Source organism: Narcine bancroftii, chromosome 1 (genome assembly GCF_036971445.1).
Source record: "Narcine bancroftii isolate sNarBan1 chromosome 1, sNarBan1.hap1, whole genome shotgun sequence".
NCBI lineage: Eukaryota > Metazoa > Chordata > Chondrichthyes > Torpediniformes > Narcinidae > Narcine > Narcine bancroftii.
The window spans coordinates 4,023,335-4,050,114 of NC_091469.1; the positions used below are offsets into that span (position 1 = coordinate 4,023,335).

The 26,780-nt window shown below is 36.9% G+C and overlaps 1 protein-coding gene across 13 annotated transcripts in view; it reads left to right on the forward strand.

Annotated features, from left to right (window-relative positions):
- The window catches only part of sptan1 (spectrin alpha, non-erythrocytic 1), a 288,463-nt gene that overhangs the window by 214,317 nt on the left and 47,366 nt on the right, over window positions 1-26,780 (forward strand). For 10 of the 13 annotated variants that reach the window (XM_069918941.1, XM_069918885.1, XM_069918909.1 and 7 more), the window contains 12 exons: window positions 1,020-1,079; window positions 2,922-3,120; window positions 6,841-6,939; window positions 10,112-10,150; window positions 15,116-15,151; window positions 17,855-17,902; window positions 19,521-19,612; window positions 19,809-19,953; window positions 20,386-20,567; window positions 23,403-23,502; window positions 24,367-24,564; window positions 26,094-26,240. In XM_069918941.1, coding sequence (XP_069775042.1) covers window positions 1,020-1,079; window positions 2,922-3,120; window positions 6,841-6,939; window positions 10,112-10,150; window positions 15,116-15,151; window positions 17,855-17,902; window positions 19,521-19,612; window positions 19,809-19,953; window positions 20,386-20,567; window positions 23,403-23,502; window positions 24,367-24,564; window positions 26,094-26,240 — 1,345 coding nt within the window. The remainder of the gene's footprint in view (window positions 1-1,019; window positions 1,080-2,921; window positions 3,121-6,840; window positions 6,940-10,111; window positions 10,151-15,115; window positions 15,152-17,854; window positions 17,903-19,520; window positions 19,613-19,808; window positions 19,954-20,385; window positions 20,568-23,402; window positions 23,503-24,366; window positions 24,565-26,093; window positions 26,241-26,780) is intronic. The other 3 variants (XM_069918927.1, XM_069918982.1, XM_069918916.1) reach the window with 2 other exon arrangements.

The window sequence follows — 26,780 nt, forward strand, 5'->3', positions numbered from 1 at the left end:
TAACAAAGCAAGCTGTAATAGAACCATAGACCACAGAAACATGCCCTTCAGCCCATCTAGTCCATGGCAAACTATTATTCTTCTGCCTAGACCCAGGCCATAGCCCTTCGTACCCCCTCCGATCTATGTATCCATCCAAACTTTTCTAGAGTGTCAAAATTGTATCCATGTCCACAACTTCTGCTGGCAGCTCGTTCCACACTCTCATCACCATCTGAGTGAAGTTTCCCCTAATATTTACCCATTCACCTTGAATCCACATCCTGCAGTTAGTCCTGCTTCAGAGGAAAAAGCTTGCATGCATTTCTCTGTTTATACCCCTCATAATTTTTTATACCTCTATTAAATCTCCCCTCATTCTCTGATACTCCAGGAAATAAAGTACTAACCTCTTCAACCTTTCCCTATAACTTGGATCTTCAAGTCTTGGCAACATAGTTGTAAATTTTCTCTGAAAAGAAAAAGTTTTAATATTCAGAAACATAAGTGTAGGCCAATACAGAAATCTGGATCATGTGCAAAAGACAATCATTTGTGCTGTGAAATTCTGATTGCTTGCATTAAATTTCTAACTCTCACTTCTGCATAATTTCTCGGGATGGCTTTTCCAGGTTTGAAGAATGTGCAGGCTGTACGGTCAGTGTAGCTGCAAATCATTATGGTTAGTTAAAAATATCTGCTTTGAATAGATTGCTGCAATTTTCAACTTAATTGGTTAGAAGGAAGCACTATGCCTATTGTCTATTGCAAATAATTAGCAGTTCAGATTGAAAGAGAAATGAGGAATCTTAGAAAATTGCACGAGTCTTTAATGGTTTCTTTAGAGGTTCTGAAATAAATTTTCTTTGGTGAGCTGGCCTTATTGCTTGTAACTAATCTAACTTAAATCATTAGCTAATGCTTGTTTGCTTTTACCTACTGACTAGGAAAATTAACTAATTTTCCTTTCTTCAACAGTTGCTTTAAGCCATTAATCCACTAATGATGCATGCTGTGCTCTGCTCCTTTTGTTTGTCCAGGGCTCTGCTAGCTAAGGAGGTTGGCAGCGTTGTACTCCGTATGAAGCAGGTGGAGGAATTGTGAGTAGGCTCAGCTGTTCCTCACTTGATGTGATCTCCACACTTCCATTCACTTTTGGACTGCATTTTTGCTTGTGCTTATGGACACTGGATGAATCTTTTAAATACTTTGCTCACTTGAAAAATCGACTTGCAAGGAAATGGCTTACTTATGCACTCCATTTATAGTGGATGGGAATGGTGTTTTTGTTCGCTTTAGCTGATGAGTACTGTGAAAGTCAGTGAGTTTGACTATTTTGGATGCATGGCTTTTTAAAATTATTCATTTGTTGATTTGCAAATAGTGGCTTGCCGTTTTTAGATAAGTTGCTTATTCATAAAGCATTCAATCATTTGGGTTTATATTGTTTTATTTATATTATTTATAAAAAAACCAAACTTTTAGGACCAATGCGCAAAAAGAAACAAAGTACAGGTTATTTTTTTTAAGTATTGTGCTGTTGAATTGGTTAGGTAAGGTGAAATTGTAAAATATTCTGATGCGTGAATATTAGCAATCATTTAACCCAGGGACAGGAAATGTAAACCAAATTTGAACAATCCTTAATAAAACAATTGAGCAAGCAGTCTATATTGATGATTTGGGATGAAGAACTTCAACAATTACTCTCTCTAAAATCCTGAACATTACCTAAACTAGATGCCAGATCCATTGTTAAGTAATTTGAATTTGCAAAGTTTTGAATCACTGTTGTATTTGTCCTAATGCAAAAATAACAGAAAATAATTTGAATCCTGACAATTGTGTCCATATACAATCTTCTTTCTGCATCCAGTGACCATGTTAGTTCCATATAATTTTAAGATCATGTTGAGTTTGGTTCTCTTTAGATATCAAGTGTAAAAACAAAAATGCAGTGTTTAAGAAAAGTGAAATGCATCTTTTTTATCAAGTGGAAAAATAGCTGTCAGTGTGTTGTACTTGATTCCTACAGAACCCAAACACATTGGCCTGAGGCTTCTAATGCATTGTTAAAATCTTTCTTCACTCTTCAAAAGGAATTTGTAGTCGTCATGATGGTGAATATCATTGGTGAATAGTGATGGACACCATTGGTAAATCCATGTGTGCCTTCAGAAGAAATTGGATAAATAATTGAAATTTGCAGGGCTCTGAGGAAAGAGTGGTGATTGGAACTGTTGGAGTGGTTTTATTTGGAGGTGGTACAGACTTGTTTTGTCAAATAACGTGTTGTAATAATTCTGATTCATAATATAGGCAGTATTGAGGGTTTAAGATTGTTGCTGAATTATCTGGAACACCAGTTTATTGTGATTATTACAAGTATCGACTTTGAATTTTTAGTTTTAAGTAATAAAGAATGCTTTGGCATATTTATAATGTGAATGATTTGTGTAAAATATTTAAGAACTTTGGGGCAAAAGTGCAACTGTAGTAGTAATAATGAGAAGTACTATGATATAGCAGGGTTAACTGAGGCCAGTATTTATAAAAAGACAAAGGCTGCAAGTACTTATTAAATCCAGTAGTATTTGTGAAAAGAGAAATAGTTAATATATCAGGGTGAAGACCTTTCAACAGAATCATGGGAAGTTTTGAGAATAATAGAAAGACAAAATTGTTTCAGAAATTATATACACCATCCCTGTGTCTTAAGAACAATGTTGCTTCAATGTATACTTAAAAAACGTAAACAATTTCAGTGCAGATGTCAGTTGTATCTTTTAGATGTCTTCATCATATTTCTTGTATTTACAGAGTTGTCCAATATCATCAATTCTATGTTCATGTGGTTAAAGTTTTGTGTTGTCATTGCATCCCCATTAATTGGTTGAGATTACCAGATGCTGCAGATTGACTTTTGTTCTCCTCTTTTTCAGATACCAGTCGATTCTGGAGCTAGGCACAAAGCGCAAGGATATGTTGGAAAAGAGCTGTAAAAAGTTCATGCTCTTCCGTGAAGCCAATGAACTTCAACAGTGGATTAATGAGAAGGAAGCAGCATTGACCAGTGAAGAGGTGGGATCTGATTTGGAACAGGTGGAAGGATTGCAGAAGAAGTTTGATGACTTCCAGAAAGTAAGTACTATTTTGGAGTTACTCTAATAGTGGAGGAGAAAAGGAAACCATAAACTTTTATTTGAGTTGTGAAATCAGTAATTCTTGCATATTTAACTACTTAAACATCTGGTCAGTACATTGATGTACTGTATTAAATTTTGTTTTATCCTGAGTAAATTTAAATATTAAAATCTTGGTTTTAATTTTTAACATTTTCTCATCTTTTAAGTAATTTCCCTGGCCCTTTCTAAATATGCTGTCTCACAATGGCATATTCTCAGGGCCCTCCATCATGTTTGAGACAGACAATTTTTTTCTTTATTGGCCCCTGTGCTCCACAGTTTTAAATTTGTAATCAAACAATTCACATGTGATTAAAGTGCACATTCCAGATTTTATCATAAGGTTATTTATATACATTTTGATTTGAATGTGTAGAAATTATAGCACTTTTTATGCATTGTTCCCTATTTCAGGGCACCATAATGCTTTACAGGTGTGTGTTATTGCTCAAGTCTTTTAATTGCTTCATTGATGCAGGTCTGAGAGAGCTGGGCTTGCTTCTAAGTTTGCTTTTGATCACCTCTGTAGTCTGGAGTTGCCATTTTTTAACACGAGGACCAGAGTTGTGCCAGAGTCTAAAAAGCCATTACGAGGCTGAAAAACATGAATAGAACAGTAAAAGACATCACCCAAACTGCAGAATTACCAAAATTAACTGTTTGGAACATCATTAAGAAGAAAGAGCATACTGGTAGCTCAGTAATCGCAAAGGGACTGGTAGGCCAAGGAAGCTCTCTACTGCTTTTGACAGAAGAATTCTCATCATAATGAAGGAAAATCCCCATGCCTTTCTGACAAATCAGAAAACTCTTCAGGAGGCAGGTGTAGATGTACCAATGACTGCTGTCCACAGAAGACTTCATAAACAGAAATACTGTGGCTACACTGCAGATGCAAACCACTACTTAGCCAAAGAAACAGGATGGCCAGATTACATTTTGCTGAAGTATTTAAGAGTCTGCAGAATTCTGGAAAAAATGCTGGCTCCAAAATGGTGGTGCTAGTGCCACCCAGTCCGACTGCCATCAGCTCCGTACAGGTTTCAAACAGCCTGTAAATGGAGCCAATGGTGGTTTTATTTTCAAAGGGGTCTTTGCCCAAGATGGTGGCACCTATGATCGGCAGAAGTCACGAGAGGTTGTAGATACCAAGGAAGCAGAGAACTGGCACAGGGGAGGCAGAGGAGACGGCCCACAGGACAGTGACCACGGCAGCGGACCTTTGAGGGGCTCAGGCTAAAGAACACACAGGCGGCGGCTCAAGACGAGGAACCTACGCAGGCTGTGGGCTGCTGGTGACTGGATGAAGAGGTACCAGGTATTAGAACTGGAATGTTGCTGAAGGGTTCCTGATTGTGTCGGAGGTTTGGATCTGGACCTCGGGCTGCTGATGATTTGGACTGGACTCTGTGGCTGCACGGGCTGTGGGAGCTCTGAGGGAACAGTTTTGCTTCCCTTCCTCTGACTGTAAGAGACACTTCAGTCCATTTCTGCCAATGGTGAATCTGTCTACCTTACAGCAGTTGAAAATAAATTTTGTGTAATATTGCACTGTCTTTATTACATGAAAATAAATTGAATCTTGTAAAAGGTCTTGGAAACAGATGTGATCAAGATTAACCTGTATCAGAGCAAAGTGTAGAGATATAAAGGAATTGTCCAAGATCCAAAGCATACTACCTCATATCTGCGCAACATGGTGGTGGGGGTGTAATGGCCTGGGCATGTAGGGCTGCCACAGGTACTGGCTTCATTGAAAATGTAACTGCTGATGGCAATAACAAAATGAATTCTGAGGTGTATGGAAACATCTGTTCAAGTTCAAACATATGAATCCAAATCATTGGAGCTTCATCCTACAGCAAGACAGTGATCCCAAACATACCACTAAAGCACAAAGGAGTTTAAAAGCAGGAAAATTCTTGAATGGCCAAGTCAGGCACCCAATTTAAATCCAATTGAGCATGCCTTCCACATGGTGAAGAGAAAACTTAAGGGTACAAAGCCCCCAAAACAAGCTAGAGCTGAAGAGCCTGGCAGAGCATCGCCTGAGAAGATGGTGATGGCTATGAGTCACAGACTTCAAGCAGTCAATGAGTGCAGGGGATATGCAACGAAGTACTAAACATGACTACTTTAATATATACACACCATTGCTATGTCCCAAATATTATGGTGCTGTGAAATGAGGGGGCTATGTATAAAGTGTGTTGTAATTTTTACTTGATCAAACCAAAATGTATAAGAATAACCTTGAATAAAATATGGAATGTGCACTTTTATCACATGTGAATTATTTGATTACAAATTTAAAATTGTGGAGCATTGTGGCAAATAAAGGAAAAAATGTCTTTATCCCAAACACTATGGAGAGCATAGCTTTCACAATTTCCATTTAGAGGTCTGTAAGGCAGTATCTTGAATTTTACAGATTATCAAGTGGTGTATGACATCAGCGCCTAACCTGATGTCGTCCATGCCTGATAATATTATACTTGTTCTTCTGATGCTGTTTCTGAAGCTCAGGACCTGATTGACTCAATAACCTTACCACTTTAAACATCTGCAATCAAGACCGTGGGGTCTACGCCCAAGATGGCAGCGCCTCTGATTGGCAGCAGCCACAAGGGATTGCAGACTCTAGTGGAGTGGAGAACTGGAGCAGGGCACCAGAAAACCAAGACCATCCCCCGTCTGAGAAGGAAAAGTAGAAGAGACAACCTGTGGGATGATGACCATGGTGACGGACCAGTGAGGGAGGCTTTGCAGCTGAAAGACCAATGCATGTGACACAGAGGCTGTGGTTTGCTGGAGACTGCTGATGGGAGACTCGCGTTGGCTGTGGACTGCTGGGGACTGGCTCGAAAGTAGCTGAAGGGTACTAGGTATCGGAACCAGGATGCGAGGGGGTACAGAAGGGTTCCTGACTGTGTCGGAGGTTTGGATCTGGTGGTTTAGACTGGACTCTGTCTGGCTGCAGAGGCTGCTGAAGTGCTGGAGGCGTATCTATGGACACTCGATCACTCTGGGGGGGGGGGGGGGGGGGGGAACACACCTCCTCTTTGCTTCACTTTCTCTGACTGTAAGAGGTGCTCAGGCAATTTCTGCCGATGGCGAATCTGTCTGCCTTACAGCAGGCAAAGACAATTTCATGTAATGTGACACTGTTTTATTACAATGATAATAAATTGAATCCTGAGACTCTTATCTTGAACCATTCATGTCCATAGCAATAAAGCTAGCTGTTGGAAATTGTCAAATGAATACATCAAAAGAGTAGTAAATATATTAAACAACTTCAGTGGTAGAAATGAGCTCCATGAGTGCTAAGCTACTGTCTTGTGTTATCTTCAGTACTATGTAAATTTTCATAAATAGGAGTTTTTGAAATTTCTGCATTGAGAGGAAATGGGCAAAGAATTTTTCTGTGTATTTGCATCCGAAACCAAAAAAAAGGACATCACTCTTGCTGTATGAAGTCAGTTTTCAAAGCTATTGAGGAAGTGTCAATTGATTAATGAGCTGCCGGAGGAATTTGGTTCCATTTATCCATTTTCCACTTAAGAAACGTACTGCTGCCTCATCCTTGCTTGTGGCAGAATAAATGTATTCATGGTACGTTAAAAAAATGTCGCTCAATTGATGAAGTTGTTAATTTGGACAATTTATTTTTAAGGATCTGAAGGCCAATGAATCTCGCTTGCAAGATATTAACAAAGTGGCAAATGATCTGGAGTCGGAAGGTCTAATGGCTGAAGAAGTACAAGTAGCTCAAGTAATGTAGCATTTGATCCACATCTCAGTAATAACTGTGTTAAGGCAGAGTAGTATTGGTTGAATTGAATTTATTTTCACACACACGCTGTTCTGCATGCTATCCACATAAAAACTCAACTATTCAAAAACATTTGCTAAGACTTTGAGTTTCATCTGAATGTCAGTTCACCTGAATGTCTCTCCTGTTCTGCCTTTACAATACCACCTTTTGTTTTATTTTGCCTTGTTGTTTTTTTCTAATTCTTGGTACTTAGCATATAGAACACAAAAGCGTTTGCCCACATTTTGTTCATACCTTGATGAAGGGTTCAAGCCTGAAATGTTGATTATGTATCTTTTTCTTTGCCATATAAAGTACACTGTTTGACCTGCTGAGTTTCTCCAGCATTGTGTTTTCACTACAAAAATATCATGAACAGGACTTAAGCCATTTTAATATGATCATGGCTGATCAATTTTGGCCTCAACATCACTACTCTCTACTTGTATTCCTTAATGTGCTTGTTGTTCAAAAGTCTGATTTGTATCTCGAATGAATTTGAGAACTCTGTCTCTCTGGCACACTCATTTAATCTACCATTTTCCTTTTGCACACTCTTGTATGACCACAATTTGCTAATCCACCTACCTTTTGCATCATCAGCAAATTTGGCTGAAGTATGCCCTTGTCTCCAAGTCCTTAGTGATCCAGTCATTCGGATATTTTTTTTCTGTTGGCCAGTTTCCTGTTCATGCAAGGTATTGCTCCAATCATGCCTCATTATGCCAATAATCTTTTATTTAGCATCTTACAGATGCTTTCGGGAAATTCAGGTATACTACTGATTCGCCTTGATCTATCCTGCTTGATACATTCTGAAGTAGTATATTACTACCCTGCCAAGGTGGTGGAAAGATCCAAGGGGGCGGTCCAAACCTTCAGTCTTATATTATTCATTCTGCTGCAAAGTTTAATGAAAAAACCAGTGCAGTAATTTTCTGGCTAGACTCAGGGTGGCAGTAGTGAGCAAAATAAGCGACAGAGCATTCTCGTGAGAGCTGGGCTCGATGGCCACCATGTTGTCCTCTCAGCGCCGCCACTACCCCCCCCCCCCCGGGCATTGTTGTATTGGGGAGGCGGCAGCACTTAGGATGTGTCCTGGAGGCCAAGGGGGCGCAGCCTTATAAAATTTGGGAACCACTGTTCAAAAGGAACCTTAATAGATATGTCAAACTTATCTCTTTCAAAGAATAATGTTCACTTTTAAATATCCTGTCATTATTATACTTAATAAGGATTTCCAGCATATTCCCATTGATGGGTGTTAGACTCCTACCTTTTGTCACATTCCTGAATATAAAAGGTGTATTGTGTTTCACCCAATTCTCTAGTACTCTGGAATAAAAGGATTTTGGGAGATGGCAACCAAATCATCCAATAACTTGAAAGCCACTATTTTTTTTTATTGGAATTCATGTTTCATATTTAACTGTCATCTGTGTCATTCCTAAAACCCCAAGATTCCAGGAGAGAAAGATATTTAAACCCAGATAAACCATCTTATCTGTTGTTACGGAGTCCAGAGGACCCCAAAAACCAGCAGCAAGATATGCACCACAACACAGGGTTACTTAAACAAAAGTAGTTTTTAATGATATTTAAACAAGAAAATGGAATTCAATTTTAACTTATTAATTAACCTACTTACTTAACCTACCTAACCTACTTAATCCCCCCTCTAATAATCCCTCATCTGTCTTCTGCAGATGTGTGTAATGTGTATTTAAGATTTAAAAAGTTCTTTGGATCACAGTCCAATCTCACTGGTTGCAGGCAATTCTTGTACTGTGCACAGAAGTTAGCATTAACAAAGTTCACCAGTCTTTGGTGCTTAACAGGCAAATGATTACCACTCAGGAGGGTTCTTGTTAGTCTTCAGAGAGAGATTCCTTTTTGTTCCAGGACAACCGCACCTGATTCCTGTTTAATCAGTCTTGCTGACGAAACTTGCCCCTGTCCTGGGTAAACTTGTACCTCTCACTTTGTTCGTTTTAGATTGGTCACAGTCTTTGAGCTACTGAAAGAAAATAGACACACACTCCGAGAGCACTTCAGTTTATACAAATGTTTATTACAAATTCTAAAGCTGATATCAAACTACAATTTGCAAGCCCTTCCCAATTATAATTATCAATGCCTGGACTGGTCCCAATTGCCGAAGCGGGGCAACGACCGCACACTTGTAGTAAGTTGTCGGGGCGCCGGTAGCAGCTTCTCCATCTCCCCCGACCAGGACGTTGGCTGGACTCTAGAAGTTCTTCTTGCTGAGAGATGTTGCCACCTCTCGGAGAGTTTCAAACTTCAGCAGCGGGACCATGGCTTATATTACCCAAAAACTGCTTACCCAAGCACCTATTCCCAGCACAGAAAGAAAGATAAGCAAGCAAGCTAGCATGCCGAGGCTTCTATCGAATAAGATCATTTTCAGCTTATTATCACTTTGAATATAATGGTTTATTTTGCATCAAGGTTAGGCCTCTGACAGTCTTTGACCAAAACAAGCAGGAAGATTAAATGTTCTTGGTACACAGATGTCCTTTCGTCAGATAACTGTATCTCTGGCCCCTCGGTGGAATTTAGCTTATGTCTGCTGATTCTAAAAACAAGCAGGTTCTCAGCCTTGCAGAAGCAAAGGCTGCAAAAGTAAAAAACATGATTTATATCTTCCATTGCAGCCCCCTTCAGTGTTCTCCAGATGATCCTCCTCCTTTCAGGTCACCTTTTAGACAACCAGTCTTATCCTTTGACCAGACAGTCTTCCAAAAGTTTGCCAGCTTTGTCCATCTGGAACCTTTCTCTCTTTTTCACACCCTCCATCTCTGAGAGCAAAACTGTTCTTCCTGCAAAAATCACATGCTCTCCCAGGCAAGCTGTATGCTGCAACTTTGTTGCTCTTTTTGCAAAAAGCACTCTGTAAATATTCTGCAAATATTCTGTGTTTGAAAATGTTTGTGTGCAGCCTGCTCTAATAATCCTTCCCAAAACACATCTTAAATACTCTTGTCACATTGGAGGTTTTAATTAAATGATCATGTCCTTCAGATTTTTTTTTAATCACTGGTAAATTTGGAGTCTTGAACCAGTTACCCATTAATTTGATTTTTTTTTGTTCTTTTTTTTCTAATTTTAGGAACAACATGTTCTTTCATCTGCTCCAGTGGTTGTCAAGGTATGAGTCTTAATATTTAAATAAGGTAATTGCATGAAATAGGAACATCATTTGTATTACTTACTGCTGTCTTCTGGGCTACAAGTGGAGCAATAAAGTTGCAGTCCATACACCGATTTTTAAACAGGAAATGTTAGTGAAGACCTTCTAATACCAAAGGTACCAAAGGCCACATTTTTGTTTATGGTTCAGTTGCTGTAAACTTCAATTGCATGTCCAATTGACTAGACATTTGGAAATATGTGTAATGTTGCATGAGGGAGAGGTGGAGAGTAGTGGGGGAATAAGATGGGTGCTGAACCAAGCTGTCAAGGTAACTGTTTTTTTTAATAATTAGCAATTAGATACAAAAGAAAAGAAACAAAGCAATAAAGTGAAACAGTAAGATGAAACATTTGTGGAGAGAGAAGAAAGTAAAACTGTTAATCTGAAATTGTTAAATTTGCTGTTGGATGCTGAGACCTGTAACTATGCAGGCATTGTTGAGACATCTTTGGAGCAGTACATGCAGTCAAAGGGACAGAAGATTAAACTGATGGACCACCCTTCTGTCTGAATAGAGCTGATTTGCATAATTTAATGTGCTTTAGATTGCATTACAACTGGAAGAAGTATAAGTGATATGCAGCTTCACCTAGATCATTGGAAGTAAAGAAGTAAAAGGATAGTCATTGCATTTTCCATAGTTGTAAGTTTGAACCCATAGGTACACATTTCATCCAGTCATCTTTCAGCATAAACCATGTCACATTTCACATGCACAATGTTAACATAGTATTAACTTAAATATTGCATCAGAATAGTGTTAGAACGGCAATAAAAGTCCGAGATGCCTGTTCAGCTTTCAATTGCCAAGCAAGTACCTTGTGAGTTCGTTCTCCCAACTCATAATAATGTTGTTTAGATCGATTAATTAAACGCTCAAACTGATAAGTTTGTAAAGTATTATAGCGTAATTTCAATTTCGCTAATGCAGCTTTTTTGTCTTTGGTCACATCCTTCTGAAAACCTTTCTCTAACTCAGCAATCTGATTTTCCAACATTAAACTTTCTGCCATATATTGTTTCTTAACTTTTGTAGAACAACTAATAACCTGTCCCCTCAAATAAGCTTTTAATGTGTCCCATACTACAAAATGACTATCCACAGAATTAATATTCTCAGTCAAAAATAAAAAGATATGCTCTTTAGCAAAAGTAACAAACTCTGGTTTTTTTCAATAACATTGCATTAAACCTTCATCTATATGACAAACGTACCATTTCTGAACTTTCACAGGAATAAAGTAATAATGAATGGTCTAATAGAACTCTACTTTTATATTCAGCTTGTAATACTCTACCCTGTAGGTGGGCTGATACCAAAAAAAATCAATCCTAGAAAACGAATCATGTTGTGATGAATAAAAAGAAAAATCTTTCTCTGTAGGATTAACCTTTCTCCAAATATCTACCAGATTTAAATCTTTCATCAATGCATTGATTTGTATTGCTGTCTTTGATTTCCTTATACTCTTCGGGTTTCTGTCCAATAAAGGTTCCAAAACACAATTAAAATCTCCCCCAACTAAAATATTTTCATTAGCTTGAATTAACAATAAAAAAAGCTTCTGAAATAAATCGCTCATCATCTATATTAGGCGCATAAAGATTAAGCAAAGTCCAAGATTCAGCAAAAATTTTAAAATTCACTCGTAAAACTCTACCTACATTTCCCTCTGAAGATTCCAATCCAAATGGTAAATTTTTATGAATCAAAATTGCCACCCCTCTTGCCTTAGAATTAAAAGAAGAAAAAAACACATGTCCAACCCATTCTCTTTTCAATTTCAAATGTTCCTTTTTGGTCAAATGTGTTTCTTGTAAAAAGGTAATATCAATTTTCATTTTTTTTTTAATATAAGACAATATCCCTCTTTCAATAATTCAATAATTACATAAGCCTCAGGAAATTAATGATCAGTTTTATTCATTCTATCAAAAATTATATACTTCTGAGGGGAATCAGGATAATGGTTCTATTGGATCTTATTTATCTAAATTAAGGTTACCGGTATTAGATGAGAAAGATATTCAGGAATTGGAATCTCCATTTACAGATTTTGAAATCAAGGAATCTATACAGGAAATGCCAAATGGAAAGTCCCCAGGGGATGATGGATTTCCTGTGGAATTTTATAATTTGTTTTATGATGATTTATCTAATATATTTGGAGATGTGTTAAAACAAGTTACTGAAGAAGAAAAGTTGCCGGAATCTTGTTCAAGTGCTTTAATAACTGTTATTCCAAAAAAAGATAAGAAATGCATTAAAAGTTTCTTCATATAGACCTATTTCTTTATTAAATGTAGATTATAAAATTATAGCTAAAGTTTTAGCCAATAGACTTGCTACGTACTTACCTAAGTTGATACATACTGACCAAACAAGTTTCATTAAGAACAGAAATGCATTAGATAATATTCTTCGATTAATTACTTAGGTCAATGCATACCGAAAGCAGCCTAACCATCCTATGATGATTGCACTAGATGCAGAAAAGGCTTTTGATAGGGTTGAGTGCGATTTTTATTTTTTTTTATTTTTTATATTTTTAATAAATTTAAGGTGTTATAAAAGTTTAAATTTGGCCCTTTTTTTAATTGGTCGGGTTAAAGCTTTATATACAAACCCGATTGCCAAGGTGGTGACAAATGGTCAGATTTCTTTATCATTTAGGTTGACTCGTTTAACTTGACAGGGCTGTCCATTGTCACCAGCCTTATTTGCGTTGGCTATTGATCCATTTAGCTCAGACTATTAGACAAAATTATGAAATTAGAGGGATGAAGGTTGTGAATGAAGAATATGATTAATTTATTTGCAGATGATATATTGATACATTTGATGGAACCAGAATGGTCATTGAAGCAGTTAAAAGACTGTTTGTTGAAATTTGGAGAATTATCAGGATATAAAGTTAATTGGGATTAAAGTGAAATTTTACCAGTTGGAATGGGAGATTATTCAGAATTTAAAATTATTACAAAATTAAGGTGGACAAATAAAATTAAATATTTAGGTGTGTTTGTAGATGTTAATTATCAGTTATTGTATCAGTTAAATTATGTTCCTATATTAAAACGGATTAAAGCAGATTTGATGAAGTGGAAAGATCTTCCATTAACTTTGGTTGGTAGAGTCAATTGTATTAAAATGAATATTTTCCCCTGAATTCAATATTTATTTCAGTCAATACCTTGTTTACTTTCAAAAGGTTTTTTTCAGGATTTAAATAAGGTAGTGCGGGAGTTTTTATGGAAAGGTAAATTAGCTCGAATGGCATTGTATAAACTTACATGGAAATATGTGTTAGGTGGACTTCAGTTACCACATTTTCAAAATTATTATGAAGTGGCCCAATTGAAGTTTATTAGCAGGTTGATGGATCTAGATTAACCTCCTAGCTGGGCTAAGGTGGAAATGGCATGTATTTCTGAGGTTAAGGTACATGAATTTATATTTTGTTGGAACTTGAATTTGCTACAGGAATATTATATGCCGGTATTGAAACATTTATTAAAGATCTGGATTTTAAAAAATAGTGTTTTGGGATCAAAAGATAAATTATCAATTTTAACTCCATCGGCTTATTTCTTTTTCACTGTTTAATAATTATTTAAAGAGTTGGGATTTTAAGGGTATAAAGACAATACAGGATTGTTTTGAAGAGGGACAATTTCTTTTAATCAATTGAGAGAGAGATTTGAGATATCTGTAAGTTCTTTGTTTGTGAAAAACCAACTTAGAGCCTTGGTAAAGGATAATTATGGTAGAGAGATGAATTTACCTACTTTGTCGAGATTTGAGTCTTTGATTTCCTCTGCACCAAAGAAGGGTTATATTTCGGTTATGTATAATTTGTTACAAGATAATATGGATAAACCGGATTGGGAAAAATCTAAACTTAAATGGGAGAGTGATTTAGTGTTTATTTTTCCTGAAGATGATTGGGCGGATATGTGTCAGGGCAATGTAATCAAATTGACTAATGTAAGATATGGAATGGTTAATTATAATTTTTTACATCAATTATATTTGACTCTGGAGAAACTGAAAAAATATAGGTTTAGTAATTCAGACTTATGTTTTAGATGTGATTCATGTATTGGAACTTTTTTACATGCTGTTTGGACTTGTGTTAAAGTTCATCCATTCTGGCAAGGAATTAAAGTAGTTTTGGAAAAATTGTATAACCTTGCATTACCATTAGGCCCAACTATTTTTTTGTTGGGTAATTTGATTTCGTTGAGGGGATTGGGTTTGGATAAAATTCAAATTGCTTTTGTACGTTTGGTGTTACCAGTAGCGCGTAAATGTGTTGTGAGTAATTGGAAAGATAATACAGAGATTAATATACTATGTTGGCTTAATGAATTGAAAACTTGTATTGTTATGGAAAAAATTACCTATAATTTACATAATAATGATTATTCCTTTTTTGTTAGTAAATAGTCTTCGTATATGGAATATATGCATTTAGATATACTTTGAATTGTTCTTAACATTTATAATTTTTTATATATAATTTGTATTTTTGGCTCCCTCTTAAGGGAGCTGGCTGAAGGCGTGGGAGGGTGGGTTTGGGTTTTTAATTTTCTTTTTCTTTTTTTTTCTTTTATTTTTCTGGTGTTTTTTTGAGTATTTTCATTCTCGTTTTTTATATATATATATATATATCTTTGTAAAATAAATTTTTGATGATTACTAGACTGTATGTTGTGTTTTTTCTCTTTAAATAAAGTTTAAAAAAAAATAGTGTTAGAAGATATTTGAATGAAAACACCCACTGTTCTTTTTACCTTGTTCAATTGATTTATGCCATGTTGCCATAATGACAGCGTTCATTTGTATGCCTATTTTCTTAAATTTTATTTTCTACATTTTCTCTGTAAAATAAAAGCTTGCAATGTTTGTATCCACAGGATGAAACTGATACAAAAACTGCATCACCATGGAAGGTATGAGTTTCCTTTTCAAGCCCAGGCTCGAATTGCTAACTGCTTTTGGTTCCTATAGATGCAGAATGACCTGCTTGGTTTCTCCAGCAGCTTTGTGTACTGTATCAATGTGACTTCCCTGAAAAACCATCTGATTTGTAGTATTCTTTCAATTTCCAGAGAACATCAGTAGTTGTAATTCAACCAGCTCATATTCATTTTGAATTTTAATCTTTTCTCCCAGCTTTGCCCCAGGTCACTAAACAAAAAATAGTGGGTTTCTTTATTCTTTTGGACTGGTCTTGCATATTTTCTATCAAATTTTCAATGAAATCAGCTTATTGATCGTTAAATTGCTATACTGATAAAAGTAAAGACGCTTCTGTTTGCCGTTTGACAGAATTTTCTTATTCTTATAATTTTCAATTCTCATTTGCTTTCATTGGAATGCAAAGTTCTATTGGGAGGTGGTTATGGTATAATTTCTACAGGAAGAGTTAACAACTCTTTGGGCAAATCTCTTAATCACAAAATGCTGGAGAAGCTCAGCAGATCAAACAGTGTCCTTTATGTAGCAATGGTAACGATACATAACTGACATTTCTGGCTTGAGGGAATCGTGGAGGGAGCAGTCCCTGCAGAAGGCCAAGAGGGGAGAATGTGTCTGAGGTGGGATCCTGTAGTAAGCGTCACATTTTTCCTTATCTTCCCCTTTTGGCCTTCCACGGGAACTGTTCCCTCGTGCACTCATTCCTTCCCATCCCCGGCACCTTTCCCTGTGCCTGCAAGAGGTGCAACACTTACACCCACAGCTCCTCCCTCACTATGGTCCGGGGTCCCATACAGGCCTTTCAAATGAAGCAACACTTCACTTGTACATCCAGAAGACTTATTTACTGCATCCAGTATTCCTTTTGTGGCATTTTCTACATCGGAGAGACCAGTCATAGATTGGGAGATCGCTTCACTCAGCATCTCCTCTCCATTCGCAACATCAGTGGCCAACCATTTCAATTCCAAGTCACACTCCCGTGCTCACATGTTTGTCCAAGGCCTTGTGTCTTATCTCACCCAGACTACCTGCAAATTGGAAGAACACCTTATTTTCCATCTGGGCACTCTCCAGCCAGATGGTATTAACATTGACTTTACTGGTTTCCACTAAACCTGCTCACCTTCCTTCCCCCCTCCCTCCTCCCCATCTTTCCAGTTCTTCTACCCACCCAGCCATCTCTCCTCACCCTCATTGTTGCTGTCTCTTCCTTCCTTTCTCCACCTATCATCTCTTGTCTTGCCACCACCCCTTCTCCTTTCTCTTCCCCTCTCCCCCAGCCCCCTTTTTTTGTTCAGAAGCCTGCTGGCATTTTCTCATGCTGTGATGAAGGGCTCAAGCCCTAAATGTCTGTTCTGTATCTTTACTGTTGCTGCATAAAGGACACTGTGTGACTTGATAAGTTTCTCCAGCATTTTGTGTTTTTACTTCAACCATGGTGTCTACAGAATTTTGAGATTTACTTCTTACATAATCAAGAATTACACCATCATTCCAAAATGTTTAGCAGTCATTCTTAGACATGATTACAAACTCGTGCTTTTTAAAAACTGGATTTTCAATGACTTCTTACTAATAATTTCTCATTTGTTGTGAAAAAATCCTGTTCACATAAGCGCATTATACAATTTTTATGAATAATCCTTTTGTCCTTTTAACACAATTTTTTCAGCATGGATGTTGATATGTGTGCTGCTCTACAGATTTAAAGTTTAAATACTGCTACAGGGAATGTTTGTTACAAACAATAGAGATCAGAGATGATAGATAAATACACAAGGAGGAAAAAAATTATGCTGATGGGTTTTCATGAAGAGGAGTGGGTGATGGTTCATGTGGATCATGGATCAGTTTAGCCTTAATGGTTCCTTTCTGTTCTCTGCCTTGATTGCAGCTCTGTTGTCCTCTCAGAATTTTTTTGTTGTTACTGTTGTATTTAAATAAAGCATTCAGTCAAAGCAATTTGTGATGTTGCTTCATTAGGTGTGGGAGTCCTTTTTGACTTCCCCATTTACTTGGTTGACATATTTTTAGTTTAATTTTTATTCTCGTTATAAAGGAAGTAAATTTATAGCTATCTCGTGACCATCACTGGAACATGCTAATATGTCTAGTGATGGTGGACATGATCTCAGTGTTTGGCTAATTTGATTTATGGCTAAAAATTGTTTACAAATGTTGAGTATCATATTAAGAGGCTAATCCCTGCATAATATCTTACTTTATTATAAATTTAAGCCAATTTTATATTTTCTATTTGTCTCCAAGAAATATAACTAAAAAATAGAACTAAGAAATATAAAGACAAAACATTTAAAAAAACTTTTATTTGTAGAAGAGCTCACATTTCACCATTCTTATCTAATCTTTACACTGTGTGCACCCTAACCTGGTGCCTTATGATTTGTGATTCATTGTGACTTTGGCCCGTGAAGCCTTTATTGTCAATATAGACAAGTTAATGGTGCAACTCGCATTTCTCTTTCTGCATTTGCTACTGCAGTCCACAGAAAAGGGGTTCTAAATGAATCGCTACTGATGTTGATCTCTTGAATGCCATGTTCTGTGGGTTCTAAATGTGGATATTTCTAATTTTAATATTAATTTCTCTTTACTAACTGGATCGTGGCTGGTTTGGTTTTCCACTACTGTGATTCATTGGTTGCAATTAGTCTGCTCGACTCTTGGTACAAGCGGTGACTAACTTTAATGCTATTAAGGTAAGAACAGATGGAGGTTTTTCTTTCATATCTTTTGCATATAATGCCAGGCTTCTCATTGTATTTCACTCGTTTGTTGATGTGATCTGTTGTTCTGTCGTTGTACTGTCATTTTAGTTACTTTCACCTGTGACTTGGTAACAATACCATCCTCTTCTCGTACTTCATGTATTTTAAACCAGTCATGTACTGCAAAATGTTTCCGAACATGTATCTGTTATTTCAATTGGGATAAATCACAATAAATAAATTACGTCTTGGTATCATAAGTTAACCCTTTGCATCAATTGTGCTTTTCTGTGCAATATAGTAATTTTGAGCAATAACTATTTCAAGGCTGGAGATGCTGAGAAAGAAATGTTTAAGGATAAAATGTAAGAGCATTTCTATGATAAGGACTATGACAAATATAAGCTCCTAGACATTCTCACAGTGTACACGTGAGTTTATGATGTAGCTGATTGCCCCACATGATATTACTAGACTGCATTAAGCAGTGTACATGACTATTTGGTCTGAGTATTCAGTGCAGATAAATGGAGAATGAGTATGGATGGAGACTTTGATTCTCATGAACACAATAGGCCAGGGATGGCCAAACTTGCGTAACATAAAAGTTACATTTGATAAACTCCCGATGTTTTGAGAACCACAAGACATGAAGAAATATTATGTATACGTTTTTACTCTTACATGTGCATTTTGTTACAAACATTTTATATAAATATTAAGAAATACATGTACAATAATTATTCATGTATGTAATTTCTAAACTGCTAATTTGTATTAACTTCAATGATAAAAAAGTACACATATAAAAACCAAATAGTTTCACAATCCTGACTGACTATTGAGAGACTCCATCTTGGCTGTAAGTCGTTTAAAATCCGGGTGATACATTGTCAAGGCTGTACAAATTAGCTCTGTCCTGTGTTGATTTGTAAGTCTGCGTTTGGGGGAACAGGAGCTTGGATGGCAGATGGCTGGCCAGGTCTGGGTGGTAAGTCTGAGTTTTGGGCATTGGGAACACAAATGGGGGGAAGCCAGGGCCTAGGCAAGTCCGTGGTTGGGGTATCAGGAGCACAGGTGGGTGGCTGGGGACGAGGTGAAAGTCCGTAGTCGGTGCATTGAGAACTCGGATGGGAGGGGCGGCCTGGATCACACTTGCACTCTGCTAATTTCACTGCCCGCAACATAGCCACTCAGGCCACCCCCACTAACAGCACCCTTGTGAGCAATGGCTAGAACGATTCCTGACTCGGCCAACATATCTCCTCAAGCTGTACATTACAGCTTGCCACCCCTGGAATAGACCCTCATTCATTGAAGGAGGTCCTATCCAGTGGTTTGAAGACAGCTTCTCATTTAAAGGCCTACGCTGAAGTTCCCATTAAAATTTTTCTTCACCTTTCGGTTCATCTCCACACCTTGCCCCTACCTTTAATTTCCTACATCAAATGAAGATGATAAAACCAGAACAATAATCAATTTCAGTATCCTGTGATTATGAAGTAGAAGATCTAGTGGAAATGTCTAGATAAAACATGGTTCAAATTTGGGAGAATTTAATCCTTAAACTGCGTAGACTTGGTTGACACGTATATATCCTTTTTCTCAGGAACTGAATGAACGCTGGAAATCACTGCAACAACTGGCTGAAGAACGCAGCCAGATTTTGGGAAGTGCACATGAGGTACAGAGATTCCACAGGTTAGTAACTGTTAGATTAAAAGTATTGAAATTCAGAAAATAAATGGGTTTGGTTCTATTTCTCTTTTTCTAAATACAAATCAATTTGTATTTTGTATTTGTATTTTTAAAAATGTAATAACATTTACTTTACAGTTATTTATGTACGAGTAAATAATTAATAATGATTTTAAATAGTCATATTAATATTATGCAGAGATGCTGATGAAACTAAAGAATGGATTGAAGAGAAAAACCAAGCTCTGAACACTGATAATTATGGACATGACCTTGCAAGTGTTCAAGCTCTGCAGCGCAAACATGAAGGATTTGAAAGGGACCTTGCTGCTTTGGGAGATAAGGTGAGCTGTGATTTTGATATTTATAAAATGTCATAGTCTCTAATACTTCTGGGAAATGGTTTTTGCTGCCATGGCCAATGGCAGGCTGTTTAGTAAAATGCATTTAAATCTTTCAAAATTGTATGAATTTAATTATACTTTAAAAAATCAAATAAACCATGCTGGAATCTTTACAGAATGAATATTACATTCTTGTGGAATCTGAAGATATTCCTATTTGTTCAGTTAGTGTTTCTTTAGAAGTATCTTCAGCATACTTGTGTTGATGACATCCCCATTTACTAGGAGGCATTAATCCAATTTCAGAAAAATGTAGATGAATTGGCCAAAGAAAGATGCAGAGATGTAGCCTGATGTATCAGTTCCTGGTCCAAAGTTTCATTTTACTTCATGGGATTTTTCACCTGTCTGAATTTTAATTGTTGAATGTAGGTGAATTCACTGGGAGAAACTGCAAACCGACTGATTCAGTCTCATCCTGAGTCAGTGGAGGATGTCCAAGAAAAATGTACAGAATTGAATCAGGCCTGGACTAACCTGGTAGAGCGTGCTGACCAGCGTAAAGGAAAACTGAATGATTCTCATGACCTGCAGCGTTTCTTGAGTGATTTCAGGTAATGTAGTGTCACTTGAGTTCAGCCATTTGCAACTATTTTTTGGCTGTGGGCTCCTTTAGAAGTTTGTTCAAAGATTGTGGGCCCCCTTCCCTATGAAGTGGTCAAATTTAGTTGGTTTCTTCTGTAATTCTCTCCTACCAACAACATTAAAAAAAGCAATATTTTATCATTTCACTCCATGGCCTTCCTTAAATGTGCTGTGGCCACGGGTTGGTGGGAGGAGTTCCCCCATTGAGAATGGCTAAACTTCTTAACAATACATAAAATTCAGTGGAATTACAACTGGAGCACCGAACTGTAGCATGCTACAAATTTCCCTTTGCTTCTAGTAATTATATAATGGCCCTTTGGTTGACTCTTAAGTGCCTATCTTCACTAAAATAACATTCATGCACTGGGATTTAGCTTATACCTGTTTTTGGAGGAAGGATGTAAGTATAAAATGTTAAGTTTTCTTAAAACAATTTTGGGAGCAGGAATGTGCTATTTAGTCCCCACAAACCTTTTCCTTTAGTAAGCAAGGTAGTGATTAATGTGTGTGAGACCCGACTTCAGATTTGCCACGTAGCTCTTAAAATCCTTTGATTGATGAAAATCTATTGAATTAAAAGTAATATTTGACCTAGCAACAATTGTCATTTGAGGAAATTTCAAACTGTGGGCAAGCTATTATTTTCAACATACACATTTATAGTTGGCGTATCTTGTGTACCTATTTAGCTGCAGCAAGTAAGAATTTCAGTGCATCTATATACATTGTACTTGTGTATATGACAATGAACTCTCAATGTATTACTTATTAAATATTACCTGAAATGCATAGCTCTAAATGTTTAATTATGATGTTCAATGATAGATCCCCTAAATGAGATAAAAGTTTTCTCTCTGTATTAATTCCCCTTAATACACAAAAAAAAAATCAGCTTTAACCTTCTAATTTCAAGAGAATTTGACCTCAGTTTGTGTGGTTTGTCATAATTTAAACGTTAGATTTCATACAGGTAAGTTTTTTGTGCATTGTCTAAGGCAGGGGTGGCCATCCTTTTTATTTTAAATTTAAACATTCAGCATGATAACAAGCAATCTCAGCCCATAAGTACGTACTGGGGGTGTAAGTTAATTGGGCGAAAGGATTTGTGGGTTGAAATGGCCTGTTACCCCGGTCTAAGGTTTGTATTCAGTTCCAAAGACTTGGTACTGCTCACAGTACTTGGGTGGTCATCCAGCTTGGGCTTTGTATTCCTGAGGTGTATCTTTTCATCATGGAAGTAATTTTGTACTAATATTTTTCCCTTGTCACTCTCACCATTCCTTGTATTTCATCACTCACAGGCACGGGTGTAATTTACAGAGGTCAATTAATGTAGGAATCTGCATGTCTTTGAGATATGAGAAAAAATGTACATGGTTACTGGACGAATGTGCAAAATCTAGATAGGAGGCACTGGAGGCTAGAATTGAATGCAGGTTATTGGAACTGTGGGGCAACAGATGATCTTGCTGAGCCACTGTACTAGCATTTTTATATTTGTATGTGTTGAAAATGATAGGGACGATGACATTTGTATTTACCACAGCTGAAACCCTCCATCAATGAACTGAAACTGCAAATGTGACAATTTACACTAATATTGCTAACATTCTTTGTTGCTTTATGGTTGTTTACAGTCAGTCATTCTCAGTAAAGTGTATTCACTAACTCCTTATTTAATGCTGTATACCCATGCATTATAACCAAAAATGGGTGCAACTTTAAAAACTAATGATGTATGAAAATGTTGATAAGTTTTGTTAGTGTATTTGGATGCTTGATGTGTGACTGTTGAATCTTACAGTTTCTGAAAAATCTGCTATTGGATTTCTTTTTGCCCTATACAAGGTTAAAAACTTGCTTCATTTTCATAGTCCACTCATGACTTGAATGAGATAACTTGTCAGACATGCCAAGCTTTCTGCCATCTTAAAGAAAATAATTTACAGGATGTTGTTTGTTATGAGCTCAAAGGACCCCAAAACCCAGCAACAATAGACATTCACCAAGACAAGTTGCTTTTAGAACAAAAGTTATTTTTAATCAACTTCAAACAGGGTCTTCTAGATGGTAACCTCTTTCTTCAAGCAACCACAGAGTTCCATTCCTTCCTTTATTTCAAGAGAAACATCAGATAGATGGCACTTCCAGCCATCTACTGCTCTGGAACTTGCTTTCATCAGTTTCAAACAGTTTTCCCTGGATTGCCCTTTTCAGTTACTTGTCAGTGTCCCATACACTGACTGACTGAGCTGTTAACTCAACTCTCTTTTCCAACTGAAACTCCAAAGAGAGCATGTGACTCGTGTCTTGCAAAACCCCAACCTTCTTGAACAAAACAACAGGAGTTCTTTCTTCTGCTCCCCTCTGTTGTTAAATAAACAAAATCCAGGAATGACCTTTCTATGAGCACTTTGCAGAAAGGGTACTGATAGACAGCATGACTCCAGCAAGACAATGGTCAAGCATTTTATGACCATTGAATTAACACCTACTTGTGAAAGGTGCTTACATTCTCCAGAGATCCTGCAATGTGAATTCTTCAGTCTTTCAAATAAGATCGGTTTTAAAATGTGTGTATGTATGTGACCTACTCTAAATCTTACAAATTCTCCCCAAATATTAATATTGTTACAATGTACATTACTTGTAGGTGTTTATGGCCCATCTAATTATCTTTGAGGATGGGGAAAAAAAAACTTGCGGTGCTGCTTGTATCTGAATTGTAAGCATTCACATTTCTTTTGAGCAGAAGAGCTTTTGGAAGATATGGTTAGCCCACTCAATTTCTATTTTCACAGAGACCTTATGTCGTGGATAAATGGAATTCGAGGATTGGTGTCTTCAGAGGAACTTGCCAAGGATGTAACAGGAGCAGAAGCCCTTTTGGAGAGACACCAGGTGATTTAAAAAAATATAAACTGATTCTTTTCCCCAAAGTCATGATACATCATCACTGGAAATGTTTTCATTCCATTATTCAAAGGATGAATTTAATTTGTGATGCACACTTATTAACAGATGGATAAAAAATCTAACTAGTGCTTGGTAATCTTGTTGTTGAGTTAAAAACCAGGTGTGGAAATTGACATGAGCTATTTATTCTGGGTGAAAATTTTGATGTTCAAAATGTATAATTTACATCAGTGATGTATTCACCATTGGGTTTGTTTCACATAAACACATTGGAAGCAATGTTAACTTTTGCAAATATGTCTAGAATTGTTCCTGATCCAGCTTTATTAACATTAATATCATGGTTTAACAATAATATGAAATATCCTTATTGCACAAGCATTGGGTTGGAACCCAAGTTAAATGTTCAGTAAGGTTGTAGTAAGAATCATCCTTTTCAAACATTTCTAATGTGGTAGATCTGTAAATATTCTTTCCTGATTTACCTTGCCATAGTTATGAAAGATAGCTACATTGCCAAAGAAAAGACTACTAGAGAGCTTTGCACTGTCAACAGTCCACAAAAATGGTAACTTTCTCTTTTTAAAAATAAAACTTTAACAAGTCCCTTTCTGAGAAATATGTCATTATATTGCTAATGTTTTTGATTCTCCATTCCTTTTGTTAGTTAGAGATTTCATATTATTGCACCCATTGGATGCAATAATATGCAGGAATTTATGCACTTTCTGATTTCATAGAGTATGCATGTTTCTGGTGTTCAGGTAAAATGCTGATTGGAGAAATCCAAACTGAAATAATTTTATACAAGAAATATATATCTATTCTCTTGCTCTCCCCTTTCGATAGGAACATCGTACTGAGATTGATGCTAGGGCAGGCACGTTCCAGGCATTTGAACAGTTTGGACACCAGCTCTTAGCTCGTGGACACTACGCTTGCCCTGAAATTAGGGAGAAATTGGATATCTTGGAGCGTGAGCGTGCAGACTTGGAGAAAGCCTGGATCCAGCGCAGAATGATGTTGGATCAATGTCTGGAATTGCAGGTAATGAGCCCATATTTTCAGGTAATTACCTAGTAGTCGTTAATCACTAAATTTGTGCAGAATTTTTGCTGCTGTGGCTAAGAATTCAGTTAATATTTAAGTTAGTGGGAAAAGTAAATTTTGATTGTCTCATATTTAGAATCATGTTCATTGCTTCGCATTGCATGACATCATTGCTGGAGGAGATTATTTAGCTTATATAGGAAATGAAGAATGTCATTTCTTTACTCCCTTTTAATAGGATTATTTTTTCAGATGATGTGTTTTAAAAAGTAATCCAATAGGACAACTAAAATAATGCAAATAGAAAGTGCAGTCTATATTAGGATTATGAAGTTTTGTCAAGGAGCAGATTCAATAAAATGTGAACTACAAACGTGAATGTCTGTTCAGCCTCACTGACATCCATTTATGAAATGTGGTATCCCTTAGTGTCTCTTGAATATCTTCAGAAATCTTCCATCATTTGCATGAAAATTTGTTGTCCGATAGTGCAGAATTTAAGTCTGTGTTTTTGATTCATTTGTATATGTTTTGGCTCTTTTGATGACCCATCAAATTAATCATACAGTTCATGTTTCTTCCAAAAATTGAAGGAAGTAGATTGTTCCTTTGAACAATTTCTATTTTATCTACTTCCAACATTTTGTGTGGTACATTTCAGATCTATATCTTCTGGTTGCTGTCTCCACACTTATTGTGGGGCATGTTTGTCCTCTTATTGCTTGGTACTCAAGTTGATTTTTTCCTATTTATGCCTGAACTTTATTAAAACCCTAAAATTAATTACCCATACTCTCCAATTAATTTGGTGCCAGCAGATTTGTGATAGTAGATTTTATAAACGTTCAAAAGCACACAAAACTATAATGTTGTTTCAGAAAGTAGATATTTATGTATTTGGAAGTGGCATCAGATCTTCAGAGTTCCATAGCCAGTTTTATTCATTGGGCAACACAGTTAGTGTGGAAGTTAGCGTGACACTATTATAGCATCAGCGACCTTGGTTCAAATCTGGTGCTGTCTGTAAGGAGATTGTATGTTCTTCCCATGTCTGCATGGGTTTCCTCTAACCCTTCAAAATGTATGGGGGTTGTAGGTTAATTGGTGGATTTGGGGGGTTTAGCCAGAGATTGATAAGTTCTTGATTAGCCGGGGCAGCAAATGTTATGAAAAGGCCGGGCAGTGGGGCTGATTGGGAACATTGATCAGCTCATGATTAAATGTCAGGGCGTCTCGGTGGGCTAAATAAATTATTTCTGCTCCTATATCTTATGGTCTTATTGGTTTGTGGGCCAGAAGGGACTGTTACTGTGCTGCAAGTGTAATTTAAAAAAAAAAATTCCATAGAATTAATTAGCTAATTAATCTCATGAGAATTTGTCAAAAGAAAATTATTGTGGTGTTCTGGTATTGTTGGGTTAATTCATCACATCTGCATTCCCAGCTGAGAATGGGTTTTGGGAATGGGTGTATTATCAACTCTGTCATAAGTTGCGTTTCCTTATAGTTCCTTTTACCTTTGGTAGTTGTTTAACCGCGACTGTGAACAAGCTGAGAATTGGATGGCTGCACGTGAAGCATTCTTGGCCAGTGATGACAAAGGTGATTCCCTGGACAGTGTGGAAGCGCTCATCAAGAAACATGAAGATTTTGATAAAGCCATTACTGTGCAGGTAATTTAGGGAAATGTGTGCTTCCTGACAATTTATCTAAGTAATCTTCATAAATTAGGTATGCTACCTTTTGTCAAAGTTAGACACATCAACTGGGAATATTACATTTTCAAAATCAATCAAACATTGTTGTTCATGCTTGAAAAGGAATGAGAAATAATTGTTAAAGTGTTCTGGCTTAATTTTTGAGAATTCTTGTATGGCTTGCACTGAACAAAGAAAGTAATTTGTGTGTTGCTCCAGTTTTACAGCATCTGCAGACTTCTTGTATGAGGGTTGCACGATTAGTATTGCGGTTAGACCAAAGCTGCTACAGTGCCAACGATTGGGACCGGGGTTTGTAAGGAATTTGTACATTCTCCCCGTGTCTGTGTGGGTTTTCCCCAGGGGCTTCGATTTCCTCCCGCCTTTCAAAAAAAAGTACCAGGGTTGTAGGTCAATTGGGTGTAGGCCAAAAGGGCCTGTTACCGTGCGGTATGCCAAAATTCTAAAAAAAGATTAAGTGAACTGGGTTCTTCCTGTTTTATTTCCTTCTGAGTG